Here is a 20,961-nt window from a genome sequence, read left to right as displayed (position 1 = left end):
TCCACCCTGTAGACAGGACTCGACCTCTCGAGTCCTGCAACCTGAATTGTAAGGCCACAAACCGGCCAGTTTAGTGCAAATAAGACAAAAGAAATCAAGCATAAAGAAAGTCAATCCATCTGCGCACTGCGCAATGCAGATGGTTGATCCCGCATTCCCCACAGGCGCAGACTGTCCCCTTCTCTCTGCAATGCACCTGTCACCTCCCCACTTCTTCGTTTCCTTTCCTCTGGCTCCCCGAATCACCGAGTCCCTGAATCACCAGGACTGCTAGGTCTACATCACTCCGGCAGGTCGTACACAAATAGGTTCGGGTCGCGACGCTATGCATCGTCGTCTTCGCCGGTAACGTACGTTGTTCCCTATATACGTTGATGTGAGGTGACCTCGGCAGACCTGGTGCCTGGCCACTGGGTTGCGCTTCCTGTTTCTCCAGTACTCGCAGTTTCTTGATTTGTTTTTGTTGGATTTGAATCCTCGTCCCCTGCCCCCTTCTCCCTACCTATGGCGACCGAGTCTACTGACTGAAACTGTCCCAGGAGTCCCGACGCGATTATGAACTTTGCTACGATCGGTGCCGCCTTTACATCTGTTAACATTGCTTATTCCCTAAGCGTTGTCGACACCCCCGCTTCGAACAATTCCTCCACTATCTCCGCCCGCCGTTCCTCTAGAAGTAGATACTCTAACAAAACGTGTCGTATACTCTGGTTTTTGAGGTCATATTGATATCGTAGTAAGTTTTTCTTCTTGATGTTACTTAGGTATTCGGCTAATCCGATAATACCTATACGGAGCTGAATTAGAACTGATAACGTCGCTTTCCGTAGGCCCTTCTAGTAAGTCAAATTTAACTTATTCGGAACCTCGATCATCCTTCTCGTCCTCTGTGCTGCTTTCCTCAATCCTCCCTTTGCCTACGCCTTCTCCTATACGATTGCCGATTCCTACTTTACCCTCCTACTCGCCGCGGCGGTAAGCCGGATAAATCGGTTATATTGGTTTGTATCTTATGTGGTGGCTGCCGTTTTTGTAAGTATATCGGCGGTCTCGTTACCTAGAACGCCTTCGTGTGCTAGCATCAAGCGTAGTTCAACCTAGATTTTGCTCTCTTGGGAGCACTATTGCAGTATGCGAAGGTACCCCTCGAGGTATATCTGGCCTAATAGTATTTGTAGGCTCTAGATAGCTTTAAGGGCTGCTTGGTTGTCTGTAAAAATGACTGCCCCCCTCTCAGCTAGGCTTTCTCGCCAGTCATCATCATCTGTGAATTTTTCTTTGATAATCTCCAACGCCATCTCAATAGCACGCAGTTCAGCTGCATAAACGGTAGCGTCGTCGTTAGATCCTATATTGTATATTCGTGTCTCGTCCTAAATACTCGGGTACGCTGGGAACACTGCGGCTCCAATACCGCCTTAGTACCCGCTCCCGTCGGTATATAGGCAAACTGGTATACGTAATTGTCGTACAGTCCTATTATATATTGTCTTTGCTTGTTCTCTCTCCTCAATATACACCTTTAGTGGCCTCCTCTATAGTGCCTAGATATATACCTTCCGGCTCTCCTAGTTACCTGCCATAGTCCCCGGGGAGAGCTCGGTAAGACATCTACCCTTTTTGTATATTTAGGCTTCTATCGGTATCCATCCCCCTCTCTGTCTTTGTATATATCCTCTCTCTTAAATTATGATCTTTAGAACCGCGTATACCGGGCCTATACGAATACGTATAGCAGTTAACTAGACTAGCCGGTTAAGCTACTATTACATAGGTAGTAAATAGAGCTCTATATCAAGTGCCTCCCTAGCAGTTGTTTTAAAAGCCCCGCTTATTAAGTAGGCAGCTCTCGCCTATAAACTTACAAACTGCTTTATATAGCCCCTCTCTCTCAGTATAGTAGTTAGTAGCGAATGCTAGGCCGCCGCTCCAAAGAGCATCTACAGGATTATCACTACCTAGTAGATCGCGCGCATCGCGGAGAGAGATATTCCCTACGCAGAGCTAGTTAGTCCTCTCAATACTTACAGACTGACTTCGGCCTTAGCAAGCATGTATTGCCGGTAGTACTAGAAAGTCAACCCTAGATCTAGCTAGATTCCTAGATACCTCTCCGCTGTAGTAGTCGCCTATATTATAGTACTCGGTAGTACTAGTAGTGTTAGCGTATAATCTTTATCTCCTCTAGATACCGGGTAGATAAAGTGGATCAGGGCGTACTTCTTAGGATCGAATACCGATACGTGCCTAGCTGCCCAGGTATCTGTATGCCGGCATACTCCTTATAGCTTTGAGATATTTTCCTACTCGCTCTTACCGGTAACAATAAAGGCGACGTCGTCAACCCAGCCGATTGTTTTAACACCCTCGCAACCGTCTACCAGATCTGCATTATATAATAAGTATAAGATTGGAGAGAGGGGGAACCCTGCGGGATACCGGTTAGTGTTAGAATCTGGTCTGATACTCCCTCCGGCATCCGTATACGGGTGCTCCTCCCTATTAGAAATGCGCCTATCCAGAGCGCCAGTTAACCCAGTCGACGTTTGCGGAGGTTATGGATCAGCCTCTCATAAGATATATTGTCGTATTCCACGGAGACTTCAAGCATAAGTATACTCGCTATCTTGTTGTGCCCCTATGCTCTTCGTACCCGGCCGATAATTGATTGTGCGGCATAGTCGACGGAGATTCCCTTCCTCCCACCAAGGTGTATGTCTGGGAGTAGCCCGTACGTTTCTACCGCGTAGCTGATCCTCCGCGCGATCACTGCTTCGAGGAACTTGCCGAGCGTATTGAGAAGCGCAATCGGCCGGTATGACTTTGCTAACTGGTAGTCTTTCTTACCAGCTTTGCGTAGAACTACTGTGATCGATTTCTGGAAGTGTAAGGGATTCGTTCCGAGCTGTACGCAGGCGTTATATATTCGTGAGATAGTGTCGAGGACCGTCGGGATCTCAATCAGTTTGTGCCATAACGAGTTCGGTATACCGTCCTCCCCTGGTGCCTTGTTTGGTGGTGATGATTTGACTGCCTGTGTGATCTCCTGGTATGTGATCTCTGGAAAGTGGATCGGTTCTGGGTAGTTGTTATCGATGTCGGAAAGGTCTGCTGGAGGGGGTGTTGGGAAGAAAGGTTGCTGGAAGGCAGCTGCCTTCTCCTTGACTGTCTCTGCCAGTCCTTCTGAGGTCTTAATCGACGGTGTGATCCCTTTATCGTATGCGCCTTGTCGTTCTGGCTTTTACCACCTAGAATCCCCCAATGCTATCCACAATATCACCTAGGTTTGTTTCCGGCGAAAACAGTAATAAAAGCGTCTAGGAAAGAGGGGGGTGGAGAGTGTGGAGGTATGGTAAACCATAGCGACGACCAAGCAACAGGGAGGGGCATATAAGCACTAAGAAGATATTTACTGTTTCCGCAAGCACAGATTTGCTAGACTTGACTGCGGACTGAGGCCGGATTCTTTGCCGAGCTGCATCAGTATCTGCGACAAGTAAGTTTTGGATATCCGTCCTAAGTGCTTTGAATAGAGCGGCGAGCCGACTATGCCCGAACCGTGGGCTCTAGGTGACCACGGCCATAGACATGCCGTTATGTTTTTGTTTTTTGGGCTAGTTGTTATTTGTTAATCTCTAGTGATCATTCTGGAATTTTGGACAGTAAGAAGATACCTCAACGAGAACGGCGTGTTAGATAATTTAGTCACTGTTTTTTCCGTTTACTCTCATTTGATTTATATAATTAGAATAGGCGAAAGAGGCTTAAAATGACTGATCAATAAGTAATTTTTCTAGATATGACCTTGCTAGAGTTTTCATAATACCTAGTACCCATCGGTTAAAGTACTGATTCTAGTGAATGTCCCTTGGATACCCCGTACCCCAACCTCGCTCCACGATCTTTAATTAAAGACATGTGCTCGCAACGTCATTGAGTTCAGTGTAGCTACCAAAACGCAATGACTCGGTGTCCTAGCTCTAGGTCCACGCTAAACCATATTTGTGGAAGCTTTACGACTCCGCCTCGTTTGATGGTTGTATTTCATTCGCTCGGACTATTGCAGGACCAAAAGGAACAGGGTTTACACTAGTCGAAATACCAGCGGAGTAAGATAACCGAGCCCACTGTACGGTGTACTTTTGGGAGAGAAATCAAGATGACTCTTATGTGACCAATAATGTGACATGAATGAAGTTTTAATAACCGGTATATCCCGCTAGCCTGAGATAGAGCCTGGATTGGAAATCATATAAAACTAGTCTCGTGCATGCATTCAAATTTCGTTGTTCTAGTCGCGTTAATTGTCCTCCACGCCAGACCGACTCCAGGCCATTCACCTATTCGGCTCTACACCTTAGTCAAGATGCGCCTTACTACTGGTATTGTTGTGCTCGCCGCCGGTGCTATCGCCAGAGCCCAACTATCCAATATCCCCCAATGCTCTGTATGCGCTACCCGCTCAATATCTCTGCTCAATGCCTCGTCTCTAGCTAACCTATGCTTGTTTCTTCTTTCTCTCGCAGCTTACCTGTTTCACTTCGACCCTGAGCGGAGACGGCTGCTCTGAGCTTACGGATTTTGCGTGCCATTGCCAAAAGCCTGGCCTCGCAGCAGAGATTGTGCCCTGCGTCAATAAAGCCTGTGATGTCGCGGACCGACAAGGTATGAGAAGCCACATTCCATTTCATATGACTCGGTCTAAACTAGGCCCTATAGCTGTATCCAGCCTCGTTGAATCCTTGTGTTCCGGTGTTGGGCATCCGGTCTCTATCCCCGCGATGGACACATCCGCTCCCACAACGACTTCCGCGGCAGTTATCCCAACTACAGCGACGAGCTCCAATTCTACCACGGTCAGTAGTTTCGGGACAGGCTTCAAGACTTCGTCCACGATCATTGCAGCGCCGGCTCAGAGCACCTCCCAGTTCAACGGTGCCCCTAGTATTGCGCCCGGAGCCGTTCAGATGGTTGGTAGTGCTATCATGTTAGCCAGCATGATGTTCTTTGTTTGAAGGGTTGTGTGGAGAGACAACAGAATGGCTTTTTGGCTGCTATCTACTATACTTAATTCCGCGCTGGTACCTCCGTCTATTTTTTTTATTGCCTCTGTTAAGCCATCGCTACACTCATTTTAATAGCTCTGTTATTCTACGATAGAGTGTTCAAACATCGAATGGCGGGAGTTTGAATTCCAAGGCGCATTTCTTCACTAGATATGTTCATAATCTCAAGTGGGACTATCTCCAGGTTTCGGGTGACTATATAAAAAATACCAAACAGGTGGGATTGTCATATACATCAATACACCATCATACATGGATCCCGGTATACCGGGCCTCCTACGACTGAGTGCGGGGGAAATTGGATGTAACGTCGGCAACAGCCAACTCGAAAAAATAAAAAAAATAAAAAAGAAGAAGGAAAAGGGAACTAAATCCTTCGTCCGAAGCCAATAGATTAATGTTGTGTTTGGAGAAACCACTTTTCTGTCCCTGATGACATATGATTTCACCGAGAGGGCTAATCTTAGCTAGATGCGACGAAATGAGGCCCTTCCAACGGATATCGAGTCGAAATAAGATCGAAGGGCCGGAGAGGCGTTCTGGGCCCTGAATTTACAAAAACTCAATTGGCCCATCCAAACCCCCACAAACTCTAACCAATTAGAGTTTCTGGCATATGCTAAAAACCCGGATGCGCGGGGGAATACGTCGGGGATACGTTAAGATCCGGGGATTTGAGAACTTTGAGAACTTTCGGAGCCTCGGCCGATGAATGTCTTAGAATTAGCAAAACATGTGAAAATATGACCATATTTTTGCCTAACTCTTTCGAGAAATTAATTATGCGGCAAAGTACGCTAGACAACGCCAATATCGCCACCACCGACCATGATTCACGCAAGAGAAAGACAGGGCCCTGAAAGAGATGCTTGTTTTAGTTTTCTTCGTGTAATTTGTAATTTGTAATATTTACAGTACCATACACATGTACTTGAATTAAATCCTTCCCGCGCTCCCCGAACGTGCCTGCATACTACACATCTTAGAAGTGGTGTCTACCTTTAGGCCCATTGAGAACGAAATATGGAAGCATGAATGTTATACAGTATTAGAGAATTAAATCAAGATCCAGCGCACATACTTAGCTCTGTTAGAAGGTCCCCCGCCGTGACGTCGATACCACCAGAGTCTGAATCCTCCCTGCCAAAACCTAAGAATAGTGTGTCATCAATGAATCCATGGTACTTTTGGCCATGGTTTTTCCAACTGATGCTGGTCATATAGAGCATCTCGGAGGTATCTTCCGGTAATCCGGTGGAAGAATCTTCATCTGATTTCTCTGCTTTAATGCTGCGACCAAAGATCCAGATTGGTTTTGACGAGACCGCATAGATCTCGAATGGCATCGAACGTCGCATCAGCACCACATAGGGTTCATATACAGGATGAAGTCCTTTCAAAATCTTTTGTTGGATAATGAAGAGTACAAAGGTATTGGTCGAATCAGGTTGGCAAGATTGGTCAGATCGTGCACATAGAGTGATAGCTAGGGAGTTTGTCGCTTGGTGAATCTTTCCCGTCGCAGGCAAGAATCTCTTGAGACATCCTTGGTCAGAACCAGACGTCATTGGTGCCAAGTTTGGTCCCACAGAGCCATCAAGTTCGAGTTTTGAAAACACACGCGCCGGTGCAATTTCATGATGTAGGAACATTTGTCCCAAATCATCCCAGAAAAGAAACCAATTCTTTTCAACAGCACCCCATGGCATTGGACGTTGAAGCTCACGATACTGTCGGAATTCGTGCTCAGTTATGGTGTCTAGCCCCCAATCCACCAAGATTCGGAAGTCAGATATCCATTGTCCGAAACATGTAAAGATCGAATTGGAGCCGTAAACGGTGTACGGAATTTCGGGCCCGTAGAACACCCTTGCATCATGAGGCCCAACGTTGAGACTAAAGTACGAAAGGTCGCCGACACACTTGTTGGAGTCACCAAAGGTAGCTGGAATGGGTAATTGCAGGGGTGGCTCCAGACAGCCCAAGACTCGCCTGTCATCCGAAAATGCGGCATTGCAAACGAGTTCGGCGAACCAGACTGAGGCAGCTGGGGCGGACTGGGGCTTGTGAAGTTGCGCAGTGATGATCCACGTGTCAAGCAGCTCAGGGTGGGGGATTATACTGGGATTTATGACGGATCTTTTTCCGAAATCGATCTTAAAATACATTCGATCGGGAGTCGATACCGAATAGATCATGTGGTGCGTCTGAGACATGTCTTTGTCGGATCCAGGATATCTTCGGTCCCCGTCCGTAACATTTCCATTCTGGCAGTGGGACAAAGGTTTGCTGCCATGAACTCCTGAACAAGCTATGTCGGATTTTCCGGCATCAGTGTGTGATTGCCTATATGGACCATCCGAAGAAAAGCCCGTAAATGGAAATTTCGATTGCAAGCCGAGATGGTTGGATTGAAATTTGGCGAGGAGGATCACCGCGGACAATAGCCCTGCAATAAGTATTAGGTGTGTGGCTATTTTTTTGGCCATGTTCAGTTTGGTGAGTGTAGACGGGACGTAGTAGTAAGAGGTTATAAGTTATAAGTCTTATTTTAGAGAAAGCCTTGCCAAGATTGGTCGTTGATCCTGACTAAAAAGGGGGCTTTGACTAACACGGCACTGAATTGAGGGGTGATTCGATCGTCCACAACTCTTAACGATCCTTACCATGATTACGAAATCTTAGTGACCCGGATATCTTTGCAAAACTCTACCCCCAGCAGAGAATTTTCAATATTGAATTTCACGAATGCCGTTAGAAGAATTTGATGATCTGCTGGTACCCTAAACTCTGGGGTCCGGGGTCCGGGCTAGTCGTAACTTTCGTTTCCGGTTACAACAGTGTTATCATACAGCAATTTAATATTTAGAAGAACGCTTTGAATTGGATACTGAAAACAAACTAGGCAGATCATGGACACATGCGAAGGTTGTCAGGGTTTATCAACCAGCGCCCTTTGATAGATCCACTGAGAGAACTTCACCGCCGGCTCATCAACTAGTCTAGTCGTGACCTCTGCGAGCCAGATAGTCAAGGGCAACAGAACCAGATTTGCGGCGAGAAAGTTGACTTCAAGCCCAAAAGGGCCAACGTTAGGCAAGGGGAGGCGATTAATCCACCAGGGACAATTCTGAGGGTGTGAATCGCGTACAAAACCCACTGCAGCATACAGCCTGTCCCCCAAAGTCCACAGAACCGGTCCATGAACCAGATAGAATGCAAATGAAATACGGCCCAAGTAGAGGTTGAATGGAGTGGTAAAGAATGTCTTGAGCCACTGAAGGTGAGATGTGCATACGACGAGAAAGACGGCGGCCCAGAACAGGTAGAACCACTTGTAATCGAACACTGCCTGTGGCTTTAAGAAGGATAAGAGGTACCACCCTGATGAGTCACGTAATTGTTGCAAATTGTCCGTGTGTGAGGGGACCCCTCCAAGATAAAGGCTTGCATAGAAGAGAACAGTCATGATGATCGTCTTGAAGGGAACCAGTCTGGAAAAGAAGCGGGGCAAGTCATTTCGTATGGCGAGGAGGTCGAGATCTTTTAGAAGCATGCCGGCAATGAACATAGCATAGTGTGCTCCATCCGCAATATACAAAAAGTACACCACCAACGCGACTTCGCTTAGAAGCCGGGCATTACGGCGAAATCTTGAAAAGGCGAGAACGGCGGTATAGACAGCCAGAGAACCTCGATGTTCGACGGGTATAGACCAAGCATGGAAATTGTATGTGAACCAGGGCTCGCCGCCTGTTCGGAGAGGGAAACTGAAATTCTTGAACTCGGCGTACCAATTCCAGAGCTCCGCGCGGTAGCTTCCTTGAACCTCTGGCACAGCGGCTATCTTGAACAAGTGCAAAAATGTCATGTAGCATAATGTTGTGCAAATGACAGGAATATATAAACGAAACCATCGGCGAAATACGGCCGAGGAAAGGGATTTACCTAGTCCAGCGTAATCGCCATCCTGGATCATTACCAGTGGCCTCATTGAAAGAACGTACCCCGAGAGTACGAAAAAGACGCTGACGGCAAAATGCCCCCCGAAAAGAATGTTCGAATACCAGGAAGGCATGCGAAATAGTACTTGTCATCGTACCCGTAGGCTAACTCGAAGGCATTTCCAACCCCTCCGCCATCGTGTGCCCAAATTTGATGATGTCCCCAGTAGACTAGTAGAGCAGCAAAACCTCGCAATCCATCTAGGTATGCGGTGGGCCTGCTATGTAATCGTTGCTTTTCATTCGTGTTGTCGCTATTTGTCCGCCCAGTAAGGAATGTGGGCAGGAAGGGAACCATGTAAGAGGGGAGTGACATCCCATGGCGAGAGTGTGTCATATGGGCAGGCTGCGGTTTCCACTGTCCATTCTCGAGCACTCGCTCTGGACTTGACTTCAACAACTGAGGTGAAGACTTCTCGGTTAAGGGGTGTAGCATAGGCATTGGGGGAGTGGATTGGAGTTGAGAGAGTCCTTGGAAATTTTCAAGAAAAGATCAAATAGAAAATCCCAATTTCATTTGAGAATTACGCAGCTGTCAGTACAGCTCTGTAACATGTGAATCTAGTAGATACAGTTAGTACTACTGTCCTTAGCGAGCCCCACGAGCCCCAGTGCGTAGTGCCGAGGCCCATAAAAACCGGGTAGATTTCCCCCTCTTTTCCCTCTTTCCCCCACAGACCTCGGGGATATGACCAGATATGATTCCGTGCAGCCACGATCTCACCCCTGCATTGTCACAAGCTTTGGGGTTGTATGTGAGCACAAAAGTCTAAATGGCGTTGAACTAAATCCATAACTGGACGCACTTGGCCTCTACTATTGGCCCCCGCCACCCGAATGCAATCAGTTAAGCTTCAACCCTTGACCATTTCTGTGCCAGCGACAGGTATTATTGCGTTAGCAAGTGTATTAAATGAATACCACATGTTAATTACGATGACATGTATTGTATGTAATCTACTTATCATTGTCATCAGGGAAATAAGGCCCTGCCTCCCTGTACTAACAATCTTCCTCGTCTCTCGACTTTGATGCTTGTTCCACACAGGTTGTTGAATTAAATCACATCACAGGTCCAGTCATGCTGGAGAAAAATTTCGCAGTGCCCAGTCTCTTTCCGAAGAAGGCACGCAGATTCACACATGGGGGTCTAGTGGCTTTGTGTCTGTTCATCTACTTTTGTGTCACCAGAACATCGCACGACTTTGTCAAGAATCAATCGTACTCTACTCAGCTGACGGGCAATATTGGCGGACAGTTTCCCAGGAAAATCTGGCAGATTTGGAAAGTCAATCCATTGGAATTCGACGGGCGTGATATCGAAGTAGCGCGCAGCTGGATCTCTAAAAACCCAGGCTACAGGTACGAGGTTCTGACCGACCAGAATGACCTCGACTATGTCGAAGCGAACTTCGGACCCCTCGGGATGAATCGACCAGATATCGTTAGAACATACCGGTCTTTAACGGCTCCGATCATCAAAGCCGACCTACTTCGATATCTTGTTTTGTACATAGAGGGAGGTGTCTACGCCGATATAGACGTGGAGGCATTGAGACCAGTTGAGCGATTCATCCCAAAAACCCATGACGAGAACGAGATCAACATGGTTATTGGAGTCGAAATCGATGAGCCACACTTCCGCGACCATCCTATACTAGGTCAAAAATCTCAATCCTTCTGTCAATGGACATTCATGTGCAAGCCTCGACAGCCTGTTATGATGCGACTAGTGGAGAATATTCTCGAATGGCTCAATCAGCTCTCCATCGAGCAAGGAAGGCCAATCTCCGAGCTTCAGCTGGACTTCGATGATGTGATCACAGGCACCGGGCCTTCCGCCTTTACAACCGCAATACTATCTGAAATGAGCCGTGCGACGGGCAAGCATGTTACATGGGATATGTTCCATGACATACCGGAGTCCAAACTTGTCGGGGGGTTTCTGGTTCTCACGGTTGAAGCATTTGCCGCTGGGCAGGGTCATTCGGACTCGGGCACCCATAATTCGCGCACAGCGTTGGTGAAGCACCACTACCATGCATCGGCGTGGCCAGACCGCCATCCACGATTCTATCACCCGATCTTTGGACAGGTCGAGAGGTGCAATTGGGATGTGGAATGTGTGAGGAAATGGGACGAAGAAACAAGTGCTTTTGCCGCTCTGCCTCAGGAAGAGCAGGAACGGCAGATTACCACATTCCAGGCAATAGGGGAAGCACTAAAAAATATGCAACCGCCCCCTATCTAGGGAAATCTTTCGACGTTTTCAATCTTCTTTTTCTGGCAATGTGATTATGTGTGCTAGATGTACGCCCCTCGCAGAACCCTCACTAGAGCTAAGGCACAAGCTCAGTCACCCCAGCATCAAGCGGACAGTCCAAAGGGCTGCAAGCCCCCGCAGAGGCTTGATGCAAAGAACAAACGAGAGGTTCATGACCTACAGAGACAGGGTCTGACCCTTGGACAAATCGGAAAAACCGAGTCTCATTTTGGGGGTATTGATATGGCGTTAATGCGACAGGCTTGGACGGAGTGGAAGATTTCTCAGAGATGTACTAGACTTCGGGCCAATTGAAAGGGCAACTGAACCTTTTTTTTTTTCCAATCAATAATATTTTCACTTGTGCTTGATTATCATTTGTCTGTACGAAATTTGCTATGCTACACAGCCACGTAGTCCAATCACTATCCCAATAGCCTACCAACACTTAATCCCCGGCATTCTATAATTCCCTTGCACACATAACCTCATATATACAACCATAGGATGTGAAAACTGAGCTTCCCGTCCGCTCAGCCGTAATTGAGCCCATTATTCTGCGCAGTCAATATTCAATTTGACCCTAGCACCTAAGCAGCACTCCAGGGTGAGTGCGGGTAACGTAGGTGAGAAGTCTTCAGACTAGGGTGAGAGGTAAGAACGGAGTGATAAGGGCGAATTTACTCCAAGTTTATACCTACCCCAGGAAAAATATATAATACAATCTCTAAGGCTCTTTTCTCACACTACTATAATTTTATTTGAATTTCTTTACCACTTATAATATATTCTCCGAATACAGTATCTCGAAATTACCCTAAGAGTATCCCGTACGTATTATATCACGTAGCTTTGTATGTAAATATTAAGAATAGGAAAAAGAGGATAATACTATCTGCTACCTGAAGCTAGCGCCTTCTACGTTAGAGAATTGCGACTATATAGTTAGAAACTAGACCCTATAAGTTTGACTTATAATTTACCGTTCTTAGTTCCTATTATTAGTAGATAGAGGATTTCTCGTAATAAGTCTATAGACCCGGTTATTAAGTAATGTGTTTAGATATCTATCTATAGGCTTCTTACAGAAAAACTCCTCTTCACGAAGCCTCCGCGCTAACCGCACTGCCACTGACATACTTCTGTGGCAACCACTCCCCGGCAACGGTGTTGCTGTAGCTAAGTTGGGCAATTGTAAAGGTGCTGAGCTCAGACACCAAAACCGTGGAATCCAAGGGCACGACGCGGTGAACTTTAGAATTCTGAGTGGGCAAGTAAGTATACTCCTCACCGGCAACGGATGTGACATCGGCGTCAAAAGTCACATGGATCAGGATATCAGACGAGTGCTCGCTGAGAAGCGATGTTGACAAAATCCACAAGGCCGGGCCACCTTCCTCGGTTGTCGCGTCAGCGAGATGGAGTAGACCTGAGTTGGCGCTAAGCGGGTTCTGGAGCTGGAAGAATTTCATCTCGCCATCGGACCCGATATGACCAAAGGTGCCGGTGCCACCAGTGGAATTTCCAGCGAGAGTGAACCACACACCACTCATGGGACCGTAGGCACTGGTCATTCCGACAGCAGTGCTGCCGACGCTGGGCGGGATTGGCAGCTGCTCCGTCTCACCGGTAGAGACATCGATGCGCATGATGGATGAGTCCCAGTCTTGCGTGACGTAGATCAAGCCGGTGGTAGGTTCTTCTTTGATAAAGACAGGGCTGTTGAGAGACTCGTACAATGTGTAGTCCGTAGGGTCGGAGGCATCGGCTGAGTACACGTAGTATTTGCCTGTTTGCTTAGATGCCTCCTTGAGGCCGGCCCAGACGCGGTTGCCAATTTCAAATACGCAATGAGGGCCGTTTCCTGGCGCCGGGATATCAATCGTCTGTAGGATGGTTGGCGCAGTCGAGGACTCCTTGCCGGGGTCCACGAGAAGAAGCTTGTTCTCGTACTGCAGAGACAACCACATCATGCCAGGATACACAGTCGATGGCCACACGCCATGTAGCCCCGAACTACTGTCCTTTCCCATGGGGAATGAGTGAAGAGCAACGAACTCCTCGGTGTTTGGATCCAGCTCAATCTTGACAAGGTTGCTGTTAGACATTTGCGACAGCAACACAATATTCGTGTCTGGCACGCGCGCGAACTCATGTGTCTGGGTGGCTGGCGGCATCTGATACTCAGTGAAGTGACGGCTCGGGATCGGATTGAAGTCCTGTGCCGACGCGGTGACAGCGCCGAAGGCCAGCGCGACCATGACCGACCTGAAAGTACGGGACAACATATTTAGACTTGCCTGCTTAGAGGTCTTTGCTTGATGTTGATGCTTTTACATATAGGTGAGATGGCCCCCATTTTATATGTTTATTAGGCAATGTTTAACGCCATATCTAGCAGTGATTTACTAGGGACCGTTGGCGTAGAGAGTCGAGCTGAAAGATTCTCTAGTGGGACCTAAACTCCTTGCAAGATTGTTCCTTGCCGAGGCACGGCTTAAATATCTAGATATATTATGTAGATCACGGATACGTAGCATTCCGGCGATACTCTGCTGAACCGATCTATAATATTACAATCAGGATAGGGTCCTGAGTCAGTTGGTGTAAAATGTCGATCCGATAGATCTCCTGCAAGGAGTCGGGGATTTCCGAAACAAACGGACCAATGGGGTGGAAAAGGGGCTGGTATTAATGAATGCACCCTTCAATATCGACTCTATTCAGCAGGATCAGCGGCCTAGAAAGGGAATTTCCGATGGAGCTGTAGCAAGGATACAATCCATAATGCCACTTGTTCAATTTGTCTGCTATTTCCCCAGTACAGCAATTCCCAATCTAGAAGGGAACTCTCTATTGCTACATAGTCATCTAAGTTATGTGGGTCTTGCACAGGTAGCCACAATTCGGTAATGACAAATTCTGAGCAAACTACCTACGCTATACTCCTACTCCATCGTCCTCAGGTAACATTTGCCTGAAACTATAGTTGCGGTAAACGTTTAATCCGTCCAACCCCAAGCCATATAGATCATCAATATATGTAAGAAAGTGGTTGATTGTCTGCTGTCCTTTGCGAAGGGGAAGTTCAAATCCGAATGAATGCAGGCTGCAACACTAAAGCATCTTAGTATCTGTTCGCTTTGGAGATGAAAAGAATAGAAATTAGAGATTAAATAGAGATTAAATCAGTCAATGGCCGTCTGATAAGTGTGGCTATAGTCATATGAGCGATATGAGGGGCTGTAACTGGATTGATTCAATTGGGTCAGGCTGATATGCTGTTTATATCAATCATAAAGAAACCCTTGCCCTGAGCGATCTAATTGCCCGATCCTACTTCCTTCCCCATGTAATGTTGTGTTCCGTTGATCCCCCTGGGACACCAACACTCATAGCCTTAAGCACGCTAGGCATTCCTGCGGATCGATGTGCTTTCGACCCATCAAATTGCTTCCGCTTTCGCTAATTTGACAGTCTGCTATGCGCTTTGTACATTTCTATATTCACTTTCCCAGTCGAACAAGAACCGAATGTAATCCATTCAGTCCAAGAATAACCGACGCAATTACTGTGGCTAAGAGCCGCGATCCCCGACATAAAACAGAGATAACTGCACGTAGTACAATTTTCTGTATTGCATTGAAACCATCCTGTTGGCTCGGGGGAGCAAAAGTAAGACTATCCTCAGACTCGACGATAGTAGTATCTGAGCTGGCTTGTTCTTCTGGCTCTTTTGTAGTATTCGACTCGACGAGCGTAGAGGTCGAACTATCCATGAACGATGTGGGTTTCGTTTCTCCAAAAGTGGGTGTACCCTGACCAGTGAGTTGCCCTACTAACGCGATAAGACTCTCATTAGGGAGGCATCTGGCATTCGTTTCTGTGTCATTCTCCTTGTCTTCATAGGAAGCATCAACTAGTTTAGGTGTTGGGCCCGGCACCTCTACGAGACGAGGGTTAGTGGTTGAATACTGTCTGGGACGTGTTTGATAAGGTGAACCTACCCACTACGGGGTGCAAATTCATGTCTATCATGGCATGATCGAGGTTGCTGACGAGTTCTGCAAAGTTTGGATCTGGATCTATATTGGATGTAGCGTGGATTGAGGCTCTGGTGTATGCCTTTCGGCTGCGTGGCGGATAGATCAACCGCTGCTTAAGTCGATGGTGCCACCGATGCAACTTGACTTCTATTTGAAGGTCGAGGAAAAACGGTTCGGAGTCATGATAAAATGCAACGGCGGAATGCACAGTCGAGTGGTGGATGGCCTGGTTATCCAGCTCATTCTCGTCCAAATGCCATACGAGTTGCTGGTATTGGCTGCTTCGAGAATGCAACGCATCGCGAGGCGAGGAAGGCTCTGCGACAAAACGCGACCCGGTGAATTTCCACCGTGATGCATAGCTTGTATCTGATCTTTGGGACCAGCCACCCCCTTCAATGTTGATGCCGCCGGTACCCACTTTAGGGTTGACCTCTAGGGTCGTGGATACTTGTCGTTCCCTTTTTTCCCCGCTCAGAATTTTGGGGCCAAAGAACTCCGTGACTTCGAGGTTTTTGGCGGGTAAATCTCGGATTGTGTGTGCATATTGAAAATTCATGGTGATGGTTGCTTCCGCAAGTTTGCAGTCGGCAGGCTGGTGGAAGGTTAGATCTAGATAGATCACACCCGAGGGTTTGTTATGTAACTGCCCCCAGCGCGTCTTAGACATGAGAAAGCAACAGTCAATCCGAGTTCTCCCGACCTTAACGTCACAGAGACTAGCACTCGACTGTGTTTGACAGATATCGACATATCTCATGGGCTGTGAGCGAGAGTGAGTGAACGGCATTATTGTTGTAGAGTGGAAACCCTGCCTTTTCTTTTCAATTTTCAATTTTCTTTTCTCTCTTCGTCAAAGTCAGCCTACCTAAGTGCTCATGCAGCTTACGAAGTGGAGATACATTCTACCCTATTTGGTTGGAAGAAAAGTCGATGGTTTGGGGCCCAATGGCACAGCCCCGTATTTAGGTACTTATGTACGGAGTACTCCGCACACAGCATGATCTCTCAGATACATTCATTTATTTTTGTCTGGAATTTCTCCCCCATCGCTCTATATTTTCTATATGCCGTATGTTTTGATTGCACTGTCTTCTCCCGATCATATTTATTTACCGCAGCTAGGCTCAGTGTCGTCGTTGATCAATCGGATCGCTCTGAATCCGGCAATGAGGACTCATCTAGTGTCCATGTCCATGCCCCTACATCTTCCGAATTAGAAATTCATGAGAACCAAGATTATGACGAGTGGGCGCGTTTACCATATCCGACTGCATCAAAACTATCTGATTCAGCCTCCCGACTGAGAACTTCGCCCCGCAGTCATCCACCCCACGGTTCACGCTCCCCTTCGGGCCGTCGCCCAACATCGGGACGGATGGCTCAAGAACATCAGTCGTTCGCCCCTCGACGCCGAAGACAACAATCACCAGATTCCGCCGATAGTGCCGACTCCGCCTACGAGTACCGTCACATGTTTGGTCGAACTGATCGGAGGGATTCCCAACAATATATGCCATCCATTTATGGATATGCTCCCAAACAGCGCTCTGGTCCATCTTACCCTCCTTACCCGCCTCCTCCACCTTTTGAGGAACCATTCCCTTCACCCTTCAAGGAACCATTCGACTTTGTACTATGCCCCGGAGACCAAGCCAAAGATGTCACCGTTCACCTTGACCTAGATGCAGCCGTAGACATCAACCCTGACCTAGAATGTCTGTCTCGACTTAACAGGCTTGGACATTTTAAGGAGGCGTCCCGCCTATTCGAGGAACGACTGGTAATTTACATGGATTTCTTCCCCGTTGTAGCTGAGTATGCAGATCTTCTCCTAGAGCAAGGAAGCTTTGGCCATCTTCACGATTTTCTCTCCACTCGGCTGAAAGACTCACGGGTGGAATACTCCGAGGGAGAGGTACAATTAATGAGACTCGTCAAATCTCTCGCGGAGATGTACACTAGAGGTGCATTGATACCCGCATTGGAAATGGCAGTGGAAGTACTTGGGCTCTGGGAGAGAGAAACGAAAGATGATCCACCCTGGTCCAAATGGTCTATAGGGATTCAGGTATGTGGTTTAGGTTGAATATTAGTGGTCATTGGGTTAATTCCTTCTCAGATCCAGTTGGTGGAAGCCTGTTTGCGCATTATCACATATGCGGTCGCACACTCGACTTTCTTACAAAACAACACTTTTCGAATTCTCTTAGAGTGGAATCCGACACCCCCGGCTACGCAGACCTTGTCAGGGGTCCTCCACTCTCATAAATCGTCAAGGATACATTTACAGAAGCCAACATCCCGCTCCGATAACAACGTCACAGTTGATGCTGGTATATCACAAGATCCCGTAAAGAACATCACAAAACGAAAGTATCCTCTACTAAGCGAATGGTATCGCTTTTTAGTCAGGGAAGGCTTTTTCTGGGAATCACACCGGATATTACGAGCCATATTGCCATTACTTGGGGATGAGTTTTGTGGCCAGTATACCATCGATGGGACTTTAGAAGGCTTTGCCGATTTAAACGAGTTACCCAGAGCACCGGATATGTCTATTGGACAAGGGGGAATATCAAGGAGCGACGAACAGCTTCTTTTCACCGAGCTTGCCAATGCATCTCTATTGACGGCATTTTTTAACCTTCATACCAGCCCGAAATCCGTCCGAGCAATTCAACGTCAATTTTCGCAGAGGGCACATTACCTAGCAATGTCCATACTTTCAACATTTCCCCATTTGATCAACAGTCGGCCATACTTAAATTGGGTGCTTCTTGAGGCTACACAAGGGCTATGGATGGGCGTCTCATTCCAGCCGTGGGTCATTGAGTCAAGGCTTGCTGCTCGGATATGGTCTCGGGAGTCTACAACTAGAACTCAATGTCTTCAACCGGAGCAAACAACCGCATATTCCAATGCGACCATAGAGAGCAGGCTAAACATTGTTGCCCACAGCGCGAAGGAGATTGGGGACCATCATCTACAACAACGCATACTCCAATACCTCGTTCATGGCGCCTCCAGCCCTGAAGGACGCCTCACTGTACTGCAAGATTTGGCTCAACTTTGTCAGAAAGATATGCAAGATCTTACCAGTTATCTTCAATGTTTAGTCGATGAATATCCTCCCCACCGCAGCCACGACTTTGCCGATGTGAACAAGAAATCCCTAACGCTCCAGCGCCTCTTTGAGTTCGACAACACCTTTCCCTCACGCTTTGACTACGACTTCGAAGCGCGACAGCGTCTGAACATTGATTTCTTCGACATCCCATCGCTAGCTCGGTTGAGAATTTTAGTACGGTATAACCTGCTCAAGAGTATGGGCCGCAATATAGAAGCCGACCTGGCAACGGTACGACTGCGCCATACTGAAGAACATGTTCCACGGCATATGTTACCTTATATGTGTAGCAATTTTACCACGTGTACCGGATGTGCAGACTGTGGTGGCTTAGGAAAAGAGCCATCCCCGGTTGGAGGGATGAACCCTCCAACTTCTGGACCCTCTTCAGCTACACCACCGCTCGGCCCGGCCCCACACCAAACATACCAAACACATCGAGCCCTTGAGCATGAGCGCCATGAATCCCATCTTGGCAACGATGATGTAGTGAGAAATGTGGAAAAGATGATGAAGAAATAATGATTTGCAGGAACGAAGAGAACTGTATTTAAGGTCGAGCAAGAGAAAAGTGTTTATTCTGGGACGAAAATGTGTCTGCCACTGAAAAATAAGCAGGTGCAGATAGACCAAGCTGGACTGCTAGATCGTAAACCCTACACCCACATTGAACCTCCAGCACATAATTCCAGGGCGCCTTTCCTAATATAGATGGGTAAAATTGATGAATAATCCTAATACATTTATAATTATCTTAATCAGCTATCATGGTAGTATTATTTTAATTATTTAGTGCACAATATTGAAATGTGTAAGGTAAAGATATATATTTGGGGTGTGGCTGTATAATTACCAGCCCGTCTGGGCTGTATTTCAGGCTGATACTGTTGAACAATATATTACAAGAGTAATATACTAAACAGCACGTAGAAATCTAGAATGAATCTTTTACAAAGAGTATTATTTATGTCTTCCTTTCCACCCCTGTAGATTCATCTACCCTTCACTATGCAATGTGAATTTGTAATGAGAGAAACAGACATATAGGAAAATGAGTGGTGGCAGCATTAAACGCTGGATTCTTCTTGGTTTCCATGGTTAGTACATGGGTTTGAAAAAGGGTGAATGTGCATTGCAAGCAGGCTGTATTGAAATGCCACCCTGAGATACAGGATCCTTGAGTTTGTACGGATCAAATGTCAAATTGCATTGACGCCGTTAACCTCGATTCCGTAGGAGTCCTGAATTTTTGGTGTGTTCAAGAAGCGACGTGTGCACGAAATCAATTAACAGATCCAAAGGCATGTTAATTATGATATATTGACTTCGATTTTCAACATACATATATATAAGGGCCCGTGAGCAATACCCACCCGTCTGTCTACAAGCAATATCGTACTCTAGCACAGTGTATTGTATAAAATCCATAGAGCGGTAGGGACTTTCTGGACAAAAAAAGCAGCAAAAAGAAAAACATACAACAGTGAGGATTCGCTGGTGGTCACCCACCCAACTACTAACTCACCGGCGTGTGGCTTAAGTACGGCTGAGCGGACGGGAAGCCCTGTTTTCCACACCCTATGGTCGTATGTATCGGATTCTTTGTGAGGGAGAATAATAGAGTGCAATTGATTGAGAATCAATTGTAAATTTAGCATTGTGCGGCCGGGGTGATAGGGATGTGTGCGCTATAGATAGGGTGAGAATAAGGGCGGAGGCGCTGATGCCCTTAGGTTTCACATAGAGCGTGATATGATAGTTACACCTCGGACCCTTAATAGCTTGGCTAGCTATCTTTTGCTAAGTACCTCCACATACCAAAGCATGGTACACGTCAAATTTGTGGACAATCGCTAGGTCAGTTGCAGTTACCATTGATAAATATTTCATGTATCGTACAGGTTACCTATTGTAACGCCGATGCCAAAATTTCGGGCAAAGAGGACACAATAAGATGCCTCACATTGTTCTTGGCCTACATTACCAAGGGAAAAAGTACACCGGGGCGGGGGCCGATACAGCATGCTGAGTTATCCTACATCAAATTGAATGATTCGAAATACAACATACAGGTACACCAAATGCATTGCAGGCTAGTATAATTCATTTCCAGCGCGATTGATGCTAATACTAGAGCTAAGGACAGGACCTCTTTCACTCCAGAAATGTCAAAAGACAAACAAACACACAAAAAATAACCTAGTGACCCCACATAAGTCAGCCCTAGGGTGCATACAAACGACGCCGTCATCCTGCAAGGCGGGAAATCACGAGGCGATGATCTACCATGTCGATCTCAACGTCTGGTCATGTTCCTGCCCTCCGATAGGTTAAATGTACGAGGTATCAGGTATCAGTAGTCCCCGAGCTTTTACCTAATAATGAGAGCCTAATATAACAGTTTCGGGTTAAACTTGAGTAGATAAAAGCTACGTCAGAATATCAGGGTTGC

General features: G+C 46.9%; 9 protein-coding genes across 9 annotated transcripts, besides 2 other annotated features; 4 read left to right on the top strand and 5 right to left on the bottom strand.

Annotated features, from left to right (window-relative positions):
• Positions 1–2,638: 2,638 nt before the first annotated feature.
• Positions 2,639–3,361, bottom strand: N7487_009608 (uncharacterized protein; the record flags this gene model as incomplete). The annotated part of the gene is made up of 2 exons (XM_056877338.1): positions 2,639–3,238; positions 3,359–3,361. 2 exons carry the CDS (start codon positions 3,359–3,361, stop codon positions 2,639–2,641), a joined length of 603 nt encoding a protein of 200 aa, XP_056725918.1.
• A 1,005-nt stretch (positions 3,362–4,366) lies between these two features.
• On the top strand, positions 4,367–5,015 carry N7487_009607 (CFEM domain-containing protein; the record flags this gene model as incomplete). The annotated part of the gene is made up of 3 exons (XM_056877337.1): positions 4,367–4,447; positions 4,527–4,665; positions 4,720–5,015. 3 exons carry the CDS (start codon positions 4,367–4,369, stop codon positions 5,013–5,015), a joined length of 516 nt encoding a protein of 171 aa, XP_056725917.1.
• Positions 5,016–6,127: 1,112 nt separating this feature from the next.
• Positions 6,128–7,282, bottom strand: N7487_009606 (uncharacterized protein; the record flags this gene model as incomplete). The annotated part of the gene is made up of 1 exon (XM_056877336.1): positions 6,128–7,282. The coding sequence occupies one exon, from the start codon at positions 7,280–7,282 to the stop codon at positions 6,128–6,130; it is 1,155 nt and encodes a 384-aa protein (XP_056725916.1).
• A 716-nt stretch (positions 7,283–7,998) lies between these two features.
• N7487_009605 (acyltransferase family protein) lies at positions 7,999–9,512 on the bottom strand (the record flags this gene model as incomplete). The annotated part of the gene is made up of 2 exons (XM_056877335.1): positions 7,999–8,909; positions 9,074–9,512. 2 exons carry the CDS (start codon positions 9,510–9,512, stop codon positions 7,999–8,001), a joined length of 1,350 nt encoding a protein of 449 aa, XP_056725915.1.
• A 639-nt stretch (positions 9,513–10,151) lies between these two features.
• On the top strand, positions 10,152–11,321 carry N7487_009604 (glycosyltransferase family 32 protein; the record flags this gene model as incomplete). The annotated part of the gene is made up of 1 exon (XM_056877334.1): positions 10,152–11,321. The coding sequence occupies one exon, from the start codon at positions 10,152–10,154 to the stop codon at positions 11,319–11,321; it is 1,170 nt and encodes a 389-aa protein (XP_056725914.1).
• A 1,112-nt stretch (positions 11,322–12,433) lies between these two features.
• N7487_009603 (uncharacterized protein) lies at positions 12,434–13,621 on the bottom strand (the record flags this gene model as incomplete). The annotated part of the gene is made up of 1 exon (XM_056877333.1): positions 12,434–13,621. One exon carries the CDS (start codon positions 13,619–13,621, stop codon positions 12,434–12,436), a length of 1,188 nt encoding a protein of 395 aa, XP_056725913.1.
• A 1,218-nt stretch (positions 13,622–14,839) lies between these two features.
• On the bottom strand, positions 14,840–15,938 carry N7487_009602 (uncharacterized protein; the record flags this gene model as incomplete). The annotated part of the gene is made up of 2 exons (XM_056877332.1): positions 14,840–15,279; positions 15,341–15,938. 2 exons carry the CDS (start codon positions 15,936–15,938, stop codon positions 14,840–14,842), a joined length of 1,038 nt encoding a protein of 345 aa, XP_056725912.1.
• Positions 15,939–16,446: 508 nt separating this feature from the next.
• N7487_009601 (uncharacterized protein) lies at positions 16,447–17,265 on the top strand (the record flags this gene model as incomplete). Its single annotated transcript, XM_056877331.1, has 3 exons — positions 16,447–16,451; positions 16,505–17,162; positions 17,218–17,265. The coding sequence occupies 3 exons, from the start codon at positions 16,447–16,449 to the stop codon at positions 17,263–17,265; spliced, it is 711 nt and encodes a 236-aa protein (XP_056725911.1).
• A 917-nt stretch (positions 17,266–18,182) lies between these two features.
• N7487_009600 (uncharacterized protein) lies at positions 18,183–19,031 on the top strand (the record flags this gene model as incomplete). The annotated part of the gene is made up of 1 exon (XM_056877330.1): positions 18,183–19,031. One exon carries the CDS (start codon positions 18,183–18,185, stop codon positions 19,029–19,031), a length of 849 nt encoding a protein of 282 aa, XP_056725910.1.
• Positions 19,032–19,909: 878 nt separating this feature from the next.
• Positions 19,910–20,197: a sequence feature (Protein overlapping with rRNA (N7487_009599, KAJ5395296.1) was converted to a misc_feature.).
• A 130-nt stretch (positions 20,198–20,327) lies between these two features.
• Positions 20,328–20,384: a sequence feature (Protein overlapping with rRNA (N7487_009599, KAJ5395296.1) was converted to a misc_feature.).
• Between the last annotated feature and the right edge of the window lie 577 nt (positions 20,385–20,961).

Source organism: Penicillium crustosum (assembly GCF_028827405.1).
Source record: "Penicillium crustosum strain IBT 35664 chromosome Unknown utg000004l_segment0_segment0, whole genome shotgun sequence".
NCBI classification, from domain to species: Eukaryota; Fungi; Ascomycota; class Eurotiomycetes; order Eurotiales; family Aspergillaceae; genus Penicillium; species Penicillium crustosum.
This window is presented reverse-complemented; position numbering and strand designations above follow the sequence as displayed.